Raw genomic sequence first — 16,534 nt, 5'->3', positions numbered from 1 at the left:
ACCCGTTTCCTCCAGCATCTTCACAAGGTCCTTTGTTGTTCTGGGATTGATTTGCACGTTTCGCAGGAAAGTACGTTAATCTCTAGGAGACAGAACGCGTCTCCATCCTGAGCGGTATGACTGCTGCGTGGTCCCATGGTGTTTATACTTGCGTACTATTGTTTGTACAGATGAACTTGGTACCTTCAGGCTTTTGGAAATTGCTCCCAAGGATGAACCACACTTGTGGTTGAAAAACAAGATTTAATGACTCCAATCTAAGTGTATGTAAACTTCCGACTTCAACTGTATGTCTGTCTATAGGGGTCGTAAAGGTTTATGGTTTGTGCTGCTCATTCATCCAAATGGTATCAGCGCACACAGTGACCAACACTAGTGTTGACGTGAGCCTGGGTTGATTGTAATAGGGTGTGAGGGTGTTAATCATTGACTAATCACTTCTCTCTCTCTCTCTGTCTGTCTGTCTCTCTCTCTGTGTCTGTCTCTCTCGTACTCTCTCTCTTCTCCAGCTGACCGGTCTGTTTCAGTTTACCGTGAGATTGCTGTCAGAGACTGAGGCTCGCTTCACGTCAGTGGAGAGGATCAATCATTATATAAAGGTAGGTAGGCCTAATGACACCAGGGATGCTGCCAACAGTCGGGGGAAGGGTTGCTGATTGGCTGAACCATGTGTGGCCGAATCGAAAGTACACACATGGTGTGACACAAACAAACACAGGCTTATATACTTAACGCAGCAGGACACAGGCACAGATGAAGCAACACACACACATACAGGCACAGCATACTCACATGCAGACACACACTCTAAATCCACATTCCTGCGTGGGGTGCACCCACGCACTTACACAGGTCCATATCCCAATAACAAAAGCTGTTGGATAAGGTTGACATACTCACACATACACAATCATGACGCACACCCATGCACACACACATAACCCAATCCACAATAACACAAAGCTGTTGGTCATGGTAGGCTCCAGACAGACACAGTGTACATCCCAAAGTTAACCCTATTCCCTATGTAGTGCACTACTTTTGATCAGGGGCCCATAGGGTTTGGTTAAAAGTAGTCCACAGTATAGGGAGTCGTGTGCCGTTTGGGACACACCCCGTCTCTGAGAGGCCCAGCAGGAAGCAGATGGAACCCAGTGTGTGGCCCGTCACACATCACAGCACATGACAGGACCTGTTTCACACAACACCCATCAAAACATAAACACCCCCATATCAGAGGAACAACTTTTTTTCTCTCAAAGTGCCAACAAGCTTTTAGAGATCTATAAATTACAGTTATATTGAGAGGTAGAGGTCTTTACTTCATGGGATTGGAGATACAGAGATTAGCACTCCATATTGGATCTATTTTTTCTGTCTCAGACCTTAGAAGGTGAGGCGCCGCGGCAGATCACTGGACCCTCCTCTCCTGCCCCCTGCTGGCCAGATAAGGGACGGATCTCTTTCCAGGATGTGGAGATGTGTTACCGGGACGACCTGCCGCTGGTGCTCAAGAAACTTTCCTTTAACATCCTGCCAGAGGAGACCATCGGCATTGTGGGTCGCACTGGCTCAGGTACTTCCCTCCTTATTTCCATGTATCGTTTTACATCGTTAATGTTTAATTTGATTATCTTTGTTTCCGCTGGTGTTTACCTGGTATTTACTAAGAAATAATGTAACAATGGGTTGAATTGATGGTAATGGTGTTTGTTTTCTAATGATTCTCATTCAAAAATATTCTCATAAAATAAAAGTAATCATTAACCAGTGAACTGTAATCTTCACATGTAGATGTGGTTATCATCTATCCGAACTAATCGTAGTTCACTCACAACCCCCCGTTTCTATCTATCTAGGGAAGTCCTCACTGGGCGTAGCTCTCTTCAGACTGGTGGAGCTGACTGGGGGCTCCATCACCATCGACGACATCAACATTGCACAGATCGGATTGGAAGACCTGAGAAGCAAGCTGTCAGTCATTCCCCAGGAGCCTGTTCTCTTCATTGGCACTATCAGGTATGTATTAATGATTTACCTAAGATTCCCCTGGGTACAGATGTAAGATCAGCTTTCCCTCCCCAATCCTAACCTTTAAGGGATCCTTGGGTAAGTAGGAAATTACCAAATATCCAAGAGTCAGACAAACTCATGGATACCATTTTATGTCTCTGCGTGCATTTTGAAGGAAGTTGAAGGTAGCATATCGTTAGCTTAGCACAATTTCTGGAGGTCTATGTGTATCTACTAGCCAGCTCCTCTCAAAAGCAGGGAAATAGACCTAACTAATACAAAGCTATGTGGTTGGTCATTTATAGTCTAACAAAGGTATACATAGAATCTAATTTCATAAAATATAGATTACTATCAACTTCCTAATTTACGGACTGGGGGTCTTGATATCTATGGCAAAGAAAGTAACGCACACAGAGACTGTAACAAACCCTGAGGAATTTTCTGCGCTTATCAATCCTGGAGTTATGGAGACATTCTTCCATATCCCAAAATGAAACTGTAAGAAACAGCCCCTACCTGCTGGACCGAATGGACAGCTGTCTATCGAGTAAGTGACATTATTCTTGCTTGTCCCACCACACAGTAACAAAATATAAAGAAGATAATCTATCGGTAACTTTTGTTTCATAATTGCACTCTGATCAAATCAAATAATTTATTATTAGATTATTTGTATCTAACGACTCATGAATAATAACTTATTTGTTCTTAGTCAATACAGGCTGGTTGCATATCGACTGGTGTTTGAGTGGGCACTGAAGGGAGAGAGACTGGGATGAGGGAACAGAAGAGTTTTGCATTCAGCTTCACAGCCAGACATTGCCTAACCAATTCTGTCAAATCATTGAAATAAATGCCCTTAGGAACAAAATAGGTGGTACTGGTTCTATCTGCTAGAAGTGATTCATTACAGTATGCTACAACATCTTATTTTTATTATGAAATATAGCAGTCAGATCTATGTGTCAGTAACATTTGAATACTTAAGGTAAATTGGTAGAAGCAACAAAACAGCGTATACCTATGTAATGACATGACAATCGATGAAGAGGCAAAGACCATTATGTATTTTACAACACAGTATAGACATTCAAACAATGCACATCAATTAAAGGTCAAATATACAATAAAATAGACAGTACAAAGTAAGTATGGGGGTGGTGTTATGTAGTAGTCTACAGTGAATGGTATGGGGGTGCTGTTTATCCAGTGGTAGTCTACAGTGAATGGTATAGGGGTGCTATTTATCCAGTGGTAGTCTACAGTGAATGGTATAGGGGTGCTGTTTATCCAGTGGTAGTCTACAGTGAATGGTATGGGGGTGCTGGTATGTCCAGTGGTGTCTACAGTGAATGGTATAGGGGTGCTGTTTATCCAGTGGTAGTCTACAGTGAATGGTATAGGGGTGCTGTTTATCCAGTGGTAGTCTACAGTGAATGGTATGAGGGTGCTGTTATGTCCAGTGGTGTCTACAGTGAATCATTTTATTATGCTACAGATGCAGTGTGATAATGACCAGAGTGTTTGTATTTATGTAGGTAGTTGTTCAAGGACGACCATTTCCATAGATACCAGATGAGTTGGGGGTGTCAGAATAGCCCCCAAGTGTCCTTGAATCTTGATGTATGTCCCGCAATGATCTTGACGTGAGTGACTGTCTTTGTCTATCAGTATATCACTGTTTTGTTACTTGTCATGTTTTATGTTTTTGTGTGGACCCCAAGAAGAATAGCTGCTGCTTTAGCAAAAGCTAATGTGGATCATCATAAACCAAAAATGACATCCTCCTTGCTGGGTTTTGGGATGGGGCTATGTTGGTTTTGGGATGGGGCTATGTTGGTTTTGGGATGGGGCTATGTTGGATTTGGGATGGGGCTATGTTGGATTTGGGATGGGGCTATGTTGGATTTGGGATGGGGCTATGTTGGATTTGGGATGGGGCTATGTTGGATTTGGGATGGGGCTATGTTGGATTTGGGATGGGGCTATGTTGGATTTGGGATGGGGCTATGTTGGATTTGGGATGGGGCTATGTTGGATTTGGGATGGGGCTATGTTGGATTTGGGATGGGGCTATGTTGGTTTTGGGATGGGGCTATGTTGGTTTTGGGATGGGGCTATGTTGGATTTGGGATGGGGCTATGTTGGATTTGGGATGGGGCTATGTTGGATTTGGGATGGGGCTATGTTGGATTTGGGATGGGGCTATGTTGGATTTGGGATGGGGCTATGTTGGATTTGGGATGGGGCTATGTTGGATTTGGGATGGGGCTATGTTGGATTTGGGATGGGGCTATGTTGGTTTTGGGATGGGGCTATTTGGGATTTGGACTCCCAGTATTTGTCCATGCGTCTCTTCAGGGCGCGCTCCATCAGGTCATTCCAGAATCTTTGTGTGGTAGGCTGACATATTGGCTGGGCAATCCACTATTTTGATTGTTTTGGGTGGACAAGTTGAATCTTGGAGTGTCTGAAATGAGGAAAGAGGAGCCGATAAACCAGTGAATACAATGTAAACACAAGGATGTTTCCATACATACAGAAAGAACTGAATGTGATGTTACTCCAGCAAACATGGAGTCCGTTCCTTGTGGACTGTCCACAGCAGGCATGTCTTTTATCTAAACCAGAGTGAGCAATAAAGGGAACAGGACATGCGGTAAATCATTTGAAATATACAAAGGATATACAATATACAAATATACACCTGAAGAAGGCCATAATAGATGTTCTGATTTAGTGGCATGATGTCATGCATTATATAGCTAACACTATAAAGTCAAGTCAATCTATTTGTTTCTCAAGCATGTGGAAAATGTATAATTAGTTGGAAAGTACTTGAATAAAGACTAAAATAATGGCACCACTTAATGTTGAATAATGAAAAAAGGAGAGCACATAATTTTGTTGTACTCTGGTTTTCGTTGGCTTTGAGCGCAGGGCATCGCAGATGTAATGGACAGCCCATCCACAAGAAAAGTGACAGGCCTATCACATTTTATCATGAGAGCAGCTAGCTACTATTCAATCAATCAGATAATGTAAGATCGCATCACACTTACCCCCATTCCACTTTGTCCTGATGTGCGTAGAATGACCACTGATTGGACCGCTGTATTCCTTCAGGAAATGTCTCATCTTATGGCTTGTCAGTTCCATCCTCTCATAATAGTCCCCTAGTTATAAAAAAAATTAGAGCAAACCATTAACTTTCGGAGATCCTTGGTCAGAGTGTTGTTATCTAGCTTGCTAACGTTATTTTCATGGCAACTCAATCAAACAAGGTTTATAAAAAATAGACCCTTACAAACAAATACAATAACATGTTTCAGTTCAATACAATACGCTAAAAAACAAGATATAGATTTATCAATAATGTCTGTTGATGCTGAAAAGGCTTTCAACCGTCTTGAATGACCTTTTTCTATTCAAAACTTTGGAAGCCTTCAACTTTCCAGAAGTATACAGTGAGCTCAAAGTACTGGGACGGTGACCATGTTTTTGTTGTTTTGGCTCTGTACTGCAGCACTTTGGATTTGAAATTATACACGGCCAGCTTTAATTTGAGTGTATTTTCATTCATGTCGGGTGGACCGTTTTTAGAAATTACAGCACTTTTTTTGTCCCCCCCATTTTAGGGGACCAAAAGTATTGGGACAAATTCACTTATCTGTATTAAAGTAGTCAATAGTTTAGTGTTTGGTCCCATATTCCTTTACATTTGTTGGTTCCATTTGCTGTTTTGTTTTGGTTGTGTTTCTGATTATTTTGTGCCAAATGGAAATGAATGGTAAATAACCTGTTGTCATTTTGGAGTCACTTTTATTGTAAATAAGAATAGGATATGTTTCTAAACACTTCTACATTAATGTGGATGCTACCATGATTACGGATAGTCCAGAATGAATCGTGAATAATGATGACTGAGAAAGTTAGACACACAAATATCATACTCCCAAGACATGCTAACCTCTCACCATTACAATAAGATGGGAGGTTAGCATTTTTTATGCCTTTAACATTGTTGACACTGCTGGAAGTTGAGTGACAAACTTTACACTCACGGCTGCGAGGTAAAAATATTTGCTCTGGACAAGCTTTGGCAGTCTGATGTACTCTTTTTCTTTTGTGAGGTTTATCTTCTCACACTTCGGTTACTTGATATCTATCTAGCAACCTCGTTCAAACTGCCGCTGTCTCAGCTGGCCTGCTGTGTTTACACTTGCACACAGCCAATGCTTGTGCCCACCGTCGATGAATGAAATACGTAGTCCGGTGAAAATAGTTCCAGAAATAACTATAATAAAAACATTATAATTTCATATATACTTGTAATGAATACTTAGAGTACAAAGTGCTAACCACCCAGCCTTTGAATAGTTAGGTTAATTTCCATGCTTTTGAGAGGAGCTGAGTAGTAGATACTTATAGACTTCCAGCAATTGCGCTAAGCTAACAATATGCTACTGTCAAATTCCTTCAAACTACACACAGAGACTTACAAATGGTATCCATGACATGAGTTTGTCTGACTCTGGAATTTCGGGAAATGTCCTACTTACCCAAAGTATCCCTTTAACCATTAGTGGGGTATATGTCAAACTGACCCCACGGGCAACTTCACCGGACTCTTGTTGTACTGTTATCTAGGCTTGTTTACAATTATGGACATTGATTCTTTATTCTTATTTTTCCTTATCAAATAGGTCCAATCTGGACCCATGGAATCAATACTCAGATCCCCAGATCTGGGATGCACTTGAGAGGTCCCATATAAAGGAGATTGTAAGTAGGGATAGATGGTAAATGTTAACATAAATAGAGTAAGCAATTCATTGCTATGTCAGTTTAACCCCAAATATATTGATAATGTCTTTCTGTATACAAATGTCAAGTAGTCCTTATGTGTTGACATCATACTATGTATCCATTGCCTTGTACACCTTCTGATAGTGTTACTAGCCCTGACAGTAATTGATAACAAATCCTAGACCTGTGTAAGATTAAAGTTCCCCACTAGAGATTTTTTAACAGTTGAAAACAATATGTGGCTTGTGTTTTGACTCCATTTCGTCTCATCATGTTCAGATCAGCCAACTGCCCCACTCTCTCCAGTCCGAGGTGACCGAGAACGGAGAGAATTTCTCAGTGGGAGAGAGACAACTACTGTGTGTGGCAAGAGCACTGCTGAGACACAGCAAGGTAAACACACACAAACACAGACACATCACACATGCACGTGCACACACACACTCTAGCATTGCATCACGTCTCTTTCTCTCCATAGCACACACACACACACACAGGACAATAGACAAGGGCAGTTAGATTGATTTTCTCTTTTCTGTTACCACAGAGGAAAGCTTTTGTGCCTCACATCCTAATATTGAGGTAGTCACATAAGGTGGGCAGAAGGCAGCAGCTTCTCCAAGGCGTAACATTGCCACCACATGGCTTGTGTTGTAATGTCACTCTGATTCTATACAATGCAGTTGGAAATTCAATCAACTGAAGATGACGACAAAAGACGTTTAGGGACTAGTCCTACATAGTTATAGCACTCCTTAAGATTGTAATATACACATCCATATTCAATGTTGTTTCTATATTGTTACTTCCTTATTCTACCAACCTTTGTGATTGAACCTCTGCAAAGTTTGCTTAAATGTGACGTGTTTGGTTGCCAGATCTTGCTGTTGGATGAGGCGACTGCAGCCATCGACACAGAGACAGACCGGCTGATTCAGGAGACCATCCGCGAGTCATTCAGCAGCTGCACCACGTTGATCATCGCCCATCGCCTCAACACTGTGATGAGCTGTAACAGGGTCATGGTATTGGACCAGGGACAGGTGGGTCTTCTGCACCATAGACATATAGAATGCGTCTTAATGGCACCCTATTCCCTATGTAGTGCACAGCTTTTGACCAGGGCCTTTTGGGAATAGGGTGCCATTTGAGATGCTGCCATATCATTCTATTTCTTCTATGTTCTGCAGCTCTTAGCTCTGTGTTTATTTGAGAGGGACTTGTAACCATTTGTATCTATTGAATCATACCAGTGGCTAATGAAACACATTTGACGTCTTCTAATTCTGGGTTTGTAGTATAGTGTAAAAATATACACAGTTCCTTCAGAAAGTATTCACACCTCTTGACTTTTTCCACATTTTGTTGTGTTACAGCCTGAATTTAAAATGGATTCGATTTAGATTTTTTTTTTTCACTGGCCTACACACAATACTCCATAATGTCAGTGGAATTAATTAAAAATGAAAAGCTGAAATGTCTTAAGTCAATAAGTATTCAACCCCTTTGTTATGGCCAACCTAAATAAGTTCAGGAGTAGAAATGTGCTTAACAAGTTGCATAATAAGTTGCAAGGGCTCACGCTGTGTGCAATAATAGTGGTTAACTACACATACAACTATCTGTAAGGTCCCTTAGTTGAGAAGTGAATTTCAAAGACAGATTCAGCCACAAAGACCAGGAAGGGTTTTCAATGCCTCACAAAGAAGGGCATCTATTGGTAGATGGGTAAAAATGTAAAAAGCAGACATTGATTATCCCTTTGAGCATGGTGACGTTATTCATAACACTTTGGATGGTGTATCAATACACCCAGTCACTACAAAGATACAGGCGTCCTTCTTAACTCAGTTGCCGGAGAAGAAGGAAACTGCTCAGGGATTTCACCATGAGGCAAATAGTCACTTTAAAACAGTTAGATGACTGTGATATGAGAGAACTGGATGGATCAACAACATTGTAGTTACTCCACAATACTAACATAATTAACAGAGTGAAAAGAAGGAAGCCTTTACGGAATAAAAATATTCTAAAACATGCATCCTGTTTGCAACAAGGCACTAAAGTAATACTGCAGAACCATGTGGCAAAGAAATTAACTTTTTGTCCTTAATACAAAGTGTTATGTTTGGGGCAAATCAAATACAACACATTACTGAGTACCATTCTTCATATTTTCAATTATAATGGTGCCTGGATCATGTTATGGGTATTCTTGTAATCGTTAAGGACTAGGGAGTTTCAGGATAAAAAAGAAATGGAATGGAGCTAAGCGTAGGCAAAATCCTAGAGGAAAACCTGGTTCAGTGTTTCATCAGAATAGAGGTCGACCGATTATGATTTTTCAACGCCGATACCGATTATTGGAGGACCATAAACGCCAATACCAATTAATCGGCAGATTTTTTTTATTTTGTATTTATTTATTTGTAATAATGACAATTACAACAATACTGAATGAACACTTATTTTAACTTAATATAATACATCAATAAAATCAATTTAGCCTCAAGTAAATAATGAAACATGTTCAATTTGGTTTAAATAATGCAAAAACAAAGTGTTGGAGAAGAAAGTAAAAGTGCAATATGTTCCATGTAAAATATGTGCCATGTAAGAAAGCTAACGTTTCAGTTCCTTGCTCAGAACATGAGAACATATGAAAGCTGGTGGTTCCTTTTAACATGAGTCTTCAATATTCCCAGGTAAGAAGTTTTAGGTTGTAGTTATTATAGGAATTATAGGACTATTTCTCTCCATACCATTTGTATTTCATTAACCTTTGACTATTGGATGTTCTTATAGGCACGTTAGTATTGCCAGTGTAACAGTATAGCTTCCGTCCCTCTCCTCCCTGGGCTCGAACCAGGAACACATCGACAATTAGCGCGCGCTAACTAGCTAGCCATTTCACTTCGGTTACACAAGCCTCATCTCGGGAGTTGATAGGCTTGAAGTCATAAACAGCGCAATGCTTGACGCACAATGAAGAGTTGCTGGCAAAACGCAATAAAATGCTGTTTGAATGAATGTTTACGCGCCTGCTTCTGCCTACCACTGCTCAGTCAGATACTTGTATGCTCCGTCAGATTATATGCAACGCAGGACACGCTAGATAATATCTAGTAATATCATCAACCATGTGTAGTTAACTAGTGATTATGATTGTTTTTTATAAGAAGTTTAATGCTAGCTAGCAACTTATCTTGGCTTGCTGCATTCGCGTAACTCCTTGTGGAGTGCAACGAGAGAGAGGCAGGTCGTTATTGCGTTGGACAAGTTAAGGTTGCAATATTGGATCCCCCGAGCTGACAAGGTGAAAATCTGTCGTTCTGCCCCTGAACAAGGCAGTTAACCCACTGTTCCTAGGCCGTCATTGAAAATAAGAATGTGTTCTTAACTGACTTGCCTAGTTAATTAAAGTTTAAATAAAAGTGTTTTAAAAAAACGGCAAATCGGCGCCCAAAAATACCGATTTCCGATTGTTATGAAAACTTGAAATCGGCCCGAATTAATCGGCCATTCCGATTAATCGGTAGACCTCTACACCAGACAGATGAATTCACCTTTCAGCAGTACAATAATCTGAAACACAGGGCTACACTGGAGTTGTTTACCAAGAGGACAGTGAATGTTCGTGAGTCACCAAGTTACAATTTTGACTTAAATCATGGCAAGACCTGAAAATGGTTGCCTAGGAATGATCAACAACTAATTTGACAGAGATTGAAGAGTTTTGAAAAGAATAATGGGCTAATGTTGCACAATCCAGGTGTGGAATGCTCTTACAGCTGAAATTGCTGCCAAGGGTGCTTGTACAAGGTATTGACTCATGGGTGTGTGAATACTTATGTCAATTAGATATTTCTGTATTTAATTTTCAATAAATTAGCAAACATTTCTAAAAACATGTTTTCACTTTGTCATTATGGGGTATTGTGTGTAGCTGAGTGAGAAAATAATAAATTTGAATTCCGTCTGTAAAACAGCAAAACGTGGAATAAGACAAGGAGTATGAATACTTCCTGAAGGCATGTATTTAACCCCTTTACACTTGTGGGAATTGGCCTATATGGATAGGATTAAATTGAAATGTTTCTGACGGAAGAAATATGGAAAACATATGCATGACCATGGTAACAATTAAACAGGAATAGTTAGGAGATTGTGGGGAAATTATTGGACTAAAGGTGTAGGACACAACAGTTCACCTGACACAATAATGAACCCAAACATTACACTGTTGCTTTTATGTGCATTTTACATTTACTGTACTTTTCATCTCATTTGACAATAACAAAATCTGAAAATACTCTGGATACATTGAGTAACATGATGAGAATATTCCTGGAAAATGTGGGACAGGTGCAACATAAGAGAAAAAAATGACATGGATTTGAGTGAGAGGTCTAACTGGTGTTTCCAGTTCCTAAGTAATTTCAACTATAAGGTGCTTTTTTGAGCTCTCCTAGCTGTGCTGTTGAGGAACTGGAGCAAGTACACTTGTAGTTGTTTTGTTTGGAACACAGCCCTGAAAACTCCTGCCTTTACACAATTACTGTTGTTTACGCAATCCAAAAGCATCCATTTTAACCGCAATCTGGGACAGGTAGGCATAATTTGAAAGCTTGTTCTATTGCCAACATGGCTAGCTAAATTATAAAATACAATATTACACTGCTAGGCCTTCACAAGGCAATTCAGAGAAGCAGAACATAATTTTGATGGGCTTAGAATGGAGTCTTAAGTGCATTGATGCGTGGTCCATGGCAAATGTTCATCACAATACAACAAACAGGCTCATTCTGTTCAAGACAACCCAGGGTATAACGCCATGTCATCTTGTAACTGTATATCAAACATAGTGATCATAAACACTGACTGTATATTACATGAGTTTTATGATATGGAAATGTGAAGTGCACATTTGGGCTCACAGGCGTTTGACATCAAAGTTATATTTCTCATTGTAATCCTCAGCGTCTCATATTTCAAAATGCATTGTGTCCTCTTAATTTACAGCTTTTCCCTCACTCAGACAAAAAAAATTGTGAAAATTGCCAAGTTCAGAACGGTTGTCAGTCAAAACCCATACAGCGCTGTGAAGAACAGAGCCTGAGCTCTGACGTCATGTATAGTATGTTACTGTACAGCCACTGTGTTCCAATTTAGGCACTTATCAGTGTCCAAATCTGCAATTTTCAACCTGTATATTGGTACGAGTGTAAAGGGTTAACGGCATATACTAAACAAAATATTTGATATACTACTGTGTACCTAAGGAAACATTTTTCTAGTGGGTCGAAACACTTGTTGGTCAGAACTTGTTTATTTTCTTCATTCCAGATTTTGGAGTTCGACACCCCTGCTGCCCTGCTGGCAGATGACAACTCCAGATTCCGTGCCATGATCGAGGCATCTAACGGCAAGCTCAGTGACACAGAGCAGTGAACCGAGGCGAATGGGTACAAATTAGCGCTTATAAAACGAGGCAATACAGCAGAGGACATGACTTGCACAAACTTTGAAGATTACCATCCTGCCATGGAGCGAGTCAGATGTTATTTTAGAAGGCATTAACAGAGGTTCTTACCAACGCTGCTAAATCTAGTGATGTCTGTTGATTTCAAAAACCAATGATGACAATGTTCCAAAAGACGCATCAAAGATGTGGATCTATTGAGAGTTGGGAGTATCGTACCTGCTGACCTTTACTGCTGTGTGGAAAGAGATAATTTCTCAGAGGCAAAAGGAGAATGTGCAAATCAAGAGCAATGACTCTACAATGGCACTTTATATTCCATGATGAAACACTGAAGCGTCTGATAACACTGAATGTTGCTTCCTTTCACCCTCTCTCTACAGGGCTATCAGTGAGACTTGGAAGAGACCGTAAAATGATCTATATATTTCACTGATATAATTCGAAAGGAACCGATCACTTGTATAAGCCTCAATGCTAGTTGGGGTGGAATGGATTTTATATTATGATATTTGCAATCAATACAGCCAGCACATTCATCAGTCAAATCACTGGGCAACTGAGACTTCCAAAGAATCACATTGATATACCAAAGTAGCCATTCCACATGAGCAAGGTCAGGAATATATTGACTGGTAATACGTCAAGTTATAATAAGGCAGATTATTATATGGTAATCATTTCAGTGAATCCTAACAGATGCGGTGTATATGTGCCTCTACAGTTATGTCATTCGTTGTGTAGTAATGTTGTAGCCTATGCTTTTTGGAATTGCATTTGTGTTGCATTATTTTCTGTTCTGGGTGAATCATATGCTGGTATGTGGGAACTGTATCTGCATAGTCTCTTGTATTGTTGCAGGGTATATGGCAGGAATGTTGTTTTTATCAACGTGTAATCATTCTGTTGTGTAGTAATAAAGCACAGTTATATTCATGAGTTTGAAGGACAGCAAAACAGAGTTATGGAACAAATAATGAAAGGTACTGAGTATTGAGTATTTTTTTTTGTTCTAAACAACCACAGACAATGTCTGCAAATCAGTGTTTTTGGACGACGTTTTGGATTGTAAACATCTAGATGCCTTAAAAAAAAAATGAATACACTGAGCAGACATTGTGTGCAATAAGCAATAGGTTGTTAGATAAACCGTAAAGATGGCCTTGTGAAAGACTTGAGATTGTAATTTTGCTATATTTTTTTATTCTTATATGTTAAGATTTTTTTTGTCTTAGAAATGCTTTACCAATAAAAATGTTTTCATACTTGAAATATTGTCCTTGCATTCATTGTTATCGCATATGGAGCCTTCCTGGCATGCATGGTGCTCTGATAATGAATTAGATCAATAGTCCATGGGCCAGAGGGCCAAATTTCACATATTGGTCCACTATGGGGTGGCAAGGGTAATGTCTGTGAGCTATATTTTGATATGATAACCACTATCGGACATTGATAAATTGTGGTAATCACTGCATGAATATTATGACCCCTATGCGGTTAATAAGGACAACTGGATTTATGAAATGTATTACAAAACAACAATCTTCTCAAAACAACTTATGTGTTATTAACTTCATAATACAACATGAAAGAAGGCCATTTGAATCATAGTGGCATCTCTATGGGCCCACGTGGAGGGTGAAAGGTCATTTATGTATGAATGTTGGGGTATATATATTGAGCCAGAATGGACGTACGGTATAGGGAAGTGCTCCATTATGACATGGTACGTAGATAATCATCATCACAAAATCACACAAGGAGACCCATTGAGACATTTTTGTATTCAGACCCCTTTTTCCACATTTTGTTACATTACAGCCTTATTCTAAAATTGATTAATTTAAAAAAAAGTTATCAATCTACACACACTACCCCATAATAACAAAGGGAAACCGGTTTAGGCATTAATGCAAATGTATTAAAAATAACAAACTGCAATACCTTATTTACATAAGTATTCAGACCCTTTGCTATGAGACTCGAAATTGAGCTCCGGTGCATCCTGTTTCCATTGATTATCCTTTGTTTTTACAACTTGATTGGAGCACCTGTGGTAAATTCAATTGATTGGACATGATTTGGAAAGGCACACACCTGTCTACATAAGGTCCCGCAGTTGACATTGCATGCCAGAGAAAAAACCAAGCAATGAGGTCGAAGGAATTGTCTGTAGAGCTCTGAGACAGGATTGTGTCGAGGCACAGATCTTAAATGGAAGAAGTTTGGAACCACCAAGACTCTTCCTAGAGCTGGCCGTCCGGCCAAACTGAGCAATCGGGGGAGAAGGGCCTTGGTCAGGGAGGTGACCAAGAACCGATGGTCACTCTGACAGAGCTCCAGAGTTCCTTTGTGGAGATGTGAGAACCTTCCAGAAGGACAATCATCTCTGCAGCACCCCACCATTCAGGCCTTTATGGTAACTCTTTGGCCTGAATGCCAAGCGTCACATCTGGAGGAAACCTGGCACCATCCCTACAGTGAAGCATGGTGGTGGCAGCATTATGTTGCGGGGATGTTTTTCAGCTGCCGGGACTGGGAGACTAGTCAGGATCGAGGAAAAGATTAACAAAGCAAAGTACAGCGAGATCCTTGATGAAAACCTGCTCCAGAGCGCTCAGGACCTTGGGTGAAGGGTCACCTTCCAACAGGACAATGACCCTAAGTACACAGCCAAGACAACGCAGGAGTAGCTTCGAGACAAGTCTCTGAATGTGAAAATAGCTGTGCAGCAACGCTCCCCATCCAACCTGACAGAGCTTGAGAGGATCTGCAGAGAAGAATGGGAGAAACTCCCCAAATACAGGTGTGCCAAGCTTATAGCGTCATACCCAAGAAGACTTGTGGGTGTAATTGCTGCCAAAGGTGCTTCAACAAAGTACTGAATACTTGCTGTTCAGGGTTTTAGGCTGGGTTTCTGTGTAGAACTTTGTGATATCTGCTGATGTAAAAAGGGCTTAATAAGTACATTTGAGTAATTATGTAAATGTAATTTTATTTTTTAAGTAGCAAACTATTCTAAACCTGTTTTTGATTTGTCATTATGGGGTAGTGTGTGTAGATTGACGAAGCAAATCAACTTAATCCATTTTAGAATAAGGTTGTAACATGACAAAATGTGGAAAAAGTCAAGGGGTCTGAATACTTTCTGAATGCACTGAATATACAAAACATTAAGGACACCTGCTCTTTCTGACAACTGACTAGGTTAATGCAGGTGAAAGCTATGATCCCTTGTTGATGTCACTTGTTAAATCCACTTCAATTCAGGACGCCTACAGCACCCGATGTCACAGGAAGGCCAAAAAGATAACCAAGGACATCAACCACCCGAGCTACGGCCCGTTCATCCAGAAGGCATGGTCAGTACAGGTGCATCAAAGCTGGGACCGAGAGACAGCTTCTATTTCAAGGCTATCAGACTGTTAAATAGCCATCACAAGCCGGCCTCCACCCAGTACCCTGCCCTGAATTTAGTCACTGTCACTAGCCGGCTACCAACCGGTTACTCAACCCTGCACCTTGGATTATGTACATAAAATTGGATTATGTACATAGACATGGAGTCACTGGTCACTTTAGTAATGGAACACTGGTCAATGTAATAATTTTTAGATAATGTTTTACTCATTTCAAATCAAATTTTATTGGTCACATACACATGGTTTGCAGATGTTAATGCGAGCGTAGCGAAATGCTTGTGCTTCTAGTTCAGACAGTGCACTAATCTCTAACAAGTAATCTAACAGTTCCACAACAACTACCTTATACACACAAATGTAAAGGGATGTAATAGGAAGATGTACATATAAATATATGGATGAGCGATGGCTGAGTGGCATAGGTAAGATGCAATAGATGGTATAAAATACAGTATATAGATATGAAATTGCATATCTTACATTACTCATATGTATATACTGTATTCTAGTCATTCCACTCTGACATTGCGCATCCTAATATTTACAGTATATATTTCTTAATTCCATTCTTTTACTTTTAGATTTGTGTGTATTGTTGTGAATTGTTAGATACTACTGCACTGCTGGTGCTAGGAACACAAGCATTTCGCTACACCCGCAATAACATCTAAATAAACTCTGAAAAAAAAGAAACAGACCTTTTACAGGAACCTGTCTTTCAAAGATAATTCGTAAAAATCCAAAGAACTTCACAGATCTTAATTGTAAAGTGTTTAAACCCCGTTTCCCATTCTTATTCAAT

The 16,534-nt window shown here is 40.0% G+C and overlaps 1 protein-coding gene across 3 annotated transcripts in view; it reads left to right on the top strand.

Annotated features, from left to right (window-relative positions):
• Window positions 1–13,579, top strand: part of wu:fb13g09 (multidrug resistance-associated protein 5) — a 51,066-nt gene extending 37,487 nt beyond the window's left edge. For 2 of the 3 annotated variants that reach the window (XM_024383215.2, XM_024383216.2), the window contains exons 23-29: window positions 510–599; window positions 1,384–1,576; window positions 1,860–2,019; window positions 6,723–6,801; window positions 7,105–7,218; window positions 7,704–7,868; window positions 12,172–13,579. In XM_024383215.2, coding sequence (XP_024238983.1) covers window positions 510–599; window positions 1,384–1,576; window positions 1,860–2,019; window positions 6,723–6,801; window positions 7,105–7,218; window positions 7,704–7,868; window positions 12,172–12,276 — 906 coding nt within the window. In that variant the 3' untranslated portion in view covers window positions 12,277–13,579. The remainder of the gene's footprint in view (window positions 1–509; window positions 600–1,383; window positions 1,577–1,859; window positions 2,020–6,722; window positions 6,802–7,104; window positions 7,219–7,703; window positions 7,869–12,171) is intronic. The other variant, XM_024383217.2, reaches the window with a different exon arrangement.
• Window positions 13,580–16,534: the final 2,955 nt, after the last annotated feature.

Source organism: Oncorhynchus tshawytscha, linkage group LG21 (assembly GCF_018296145.1).
Source record: "Oncorhynchus tshawytscha isolate Ot180627B linkage group LG21, Otsh_v2.0, whole genome shotgun sequence".
NCBI classification, from domain to species: domain Eukaryota; kingdom Metazoa; phylum Chordata; class Actinopteri; order Salmoniformes; family Salmonidae; genus Oncorhynchus; species Oncorhynchus tshawytscha.
Note: the sequence above shows the minus strand (reverse complement) of the source record. Positions and strands in the feature narration are given on the sequence as shown.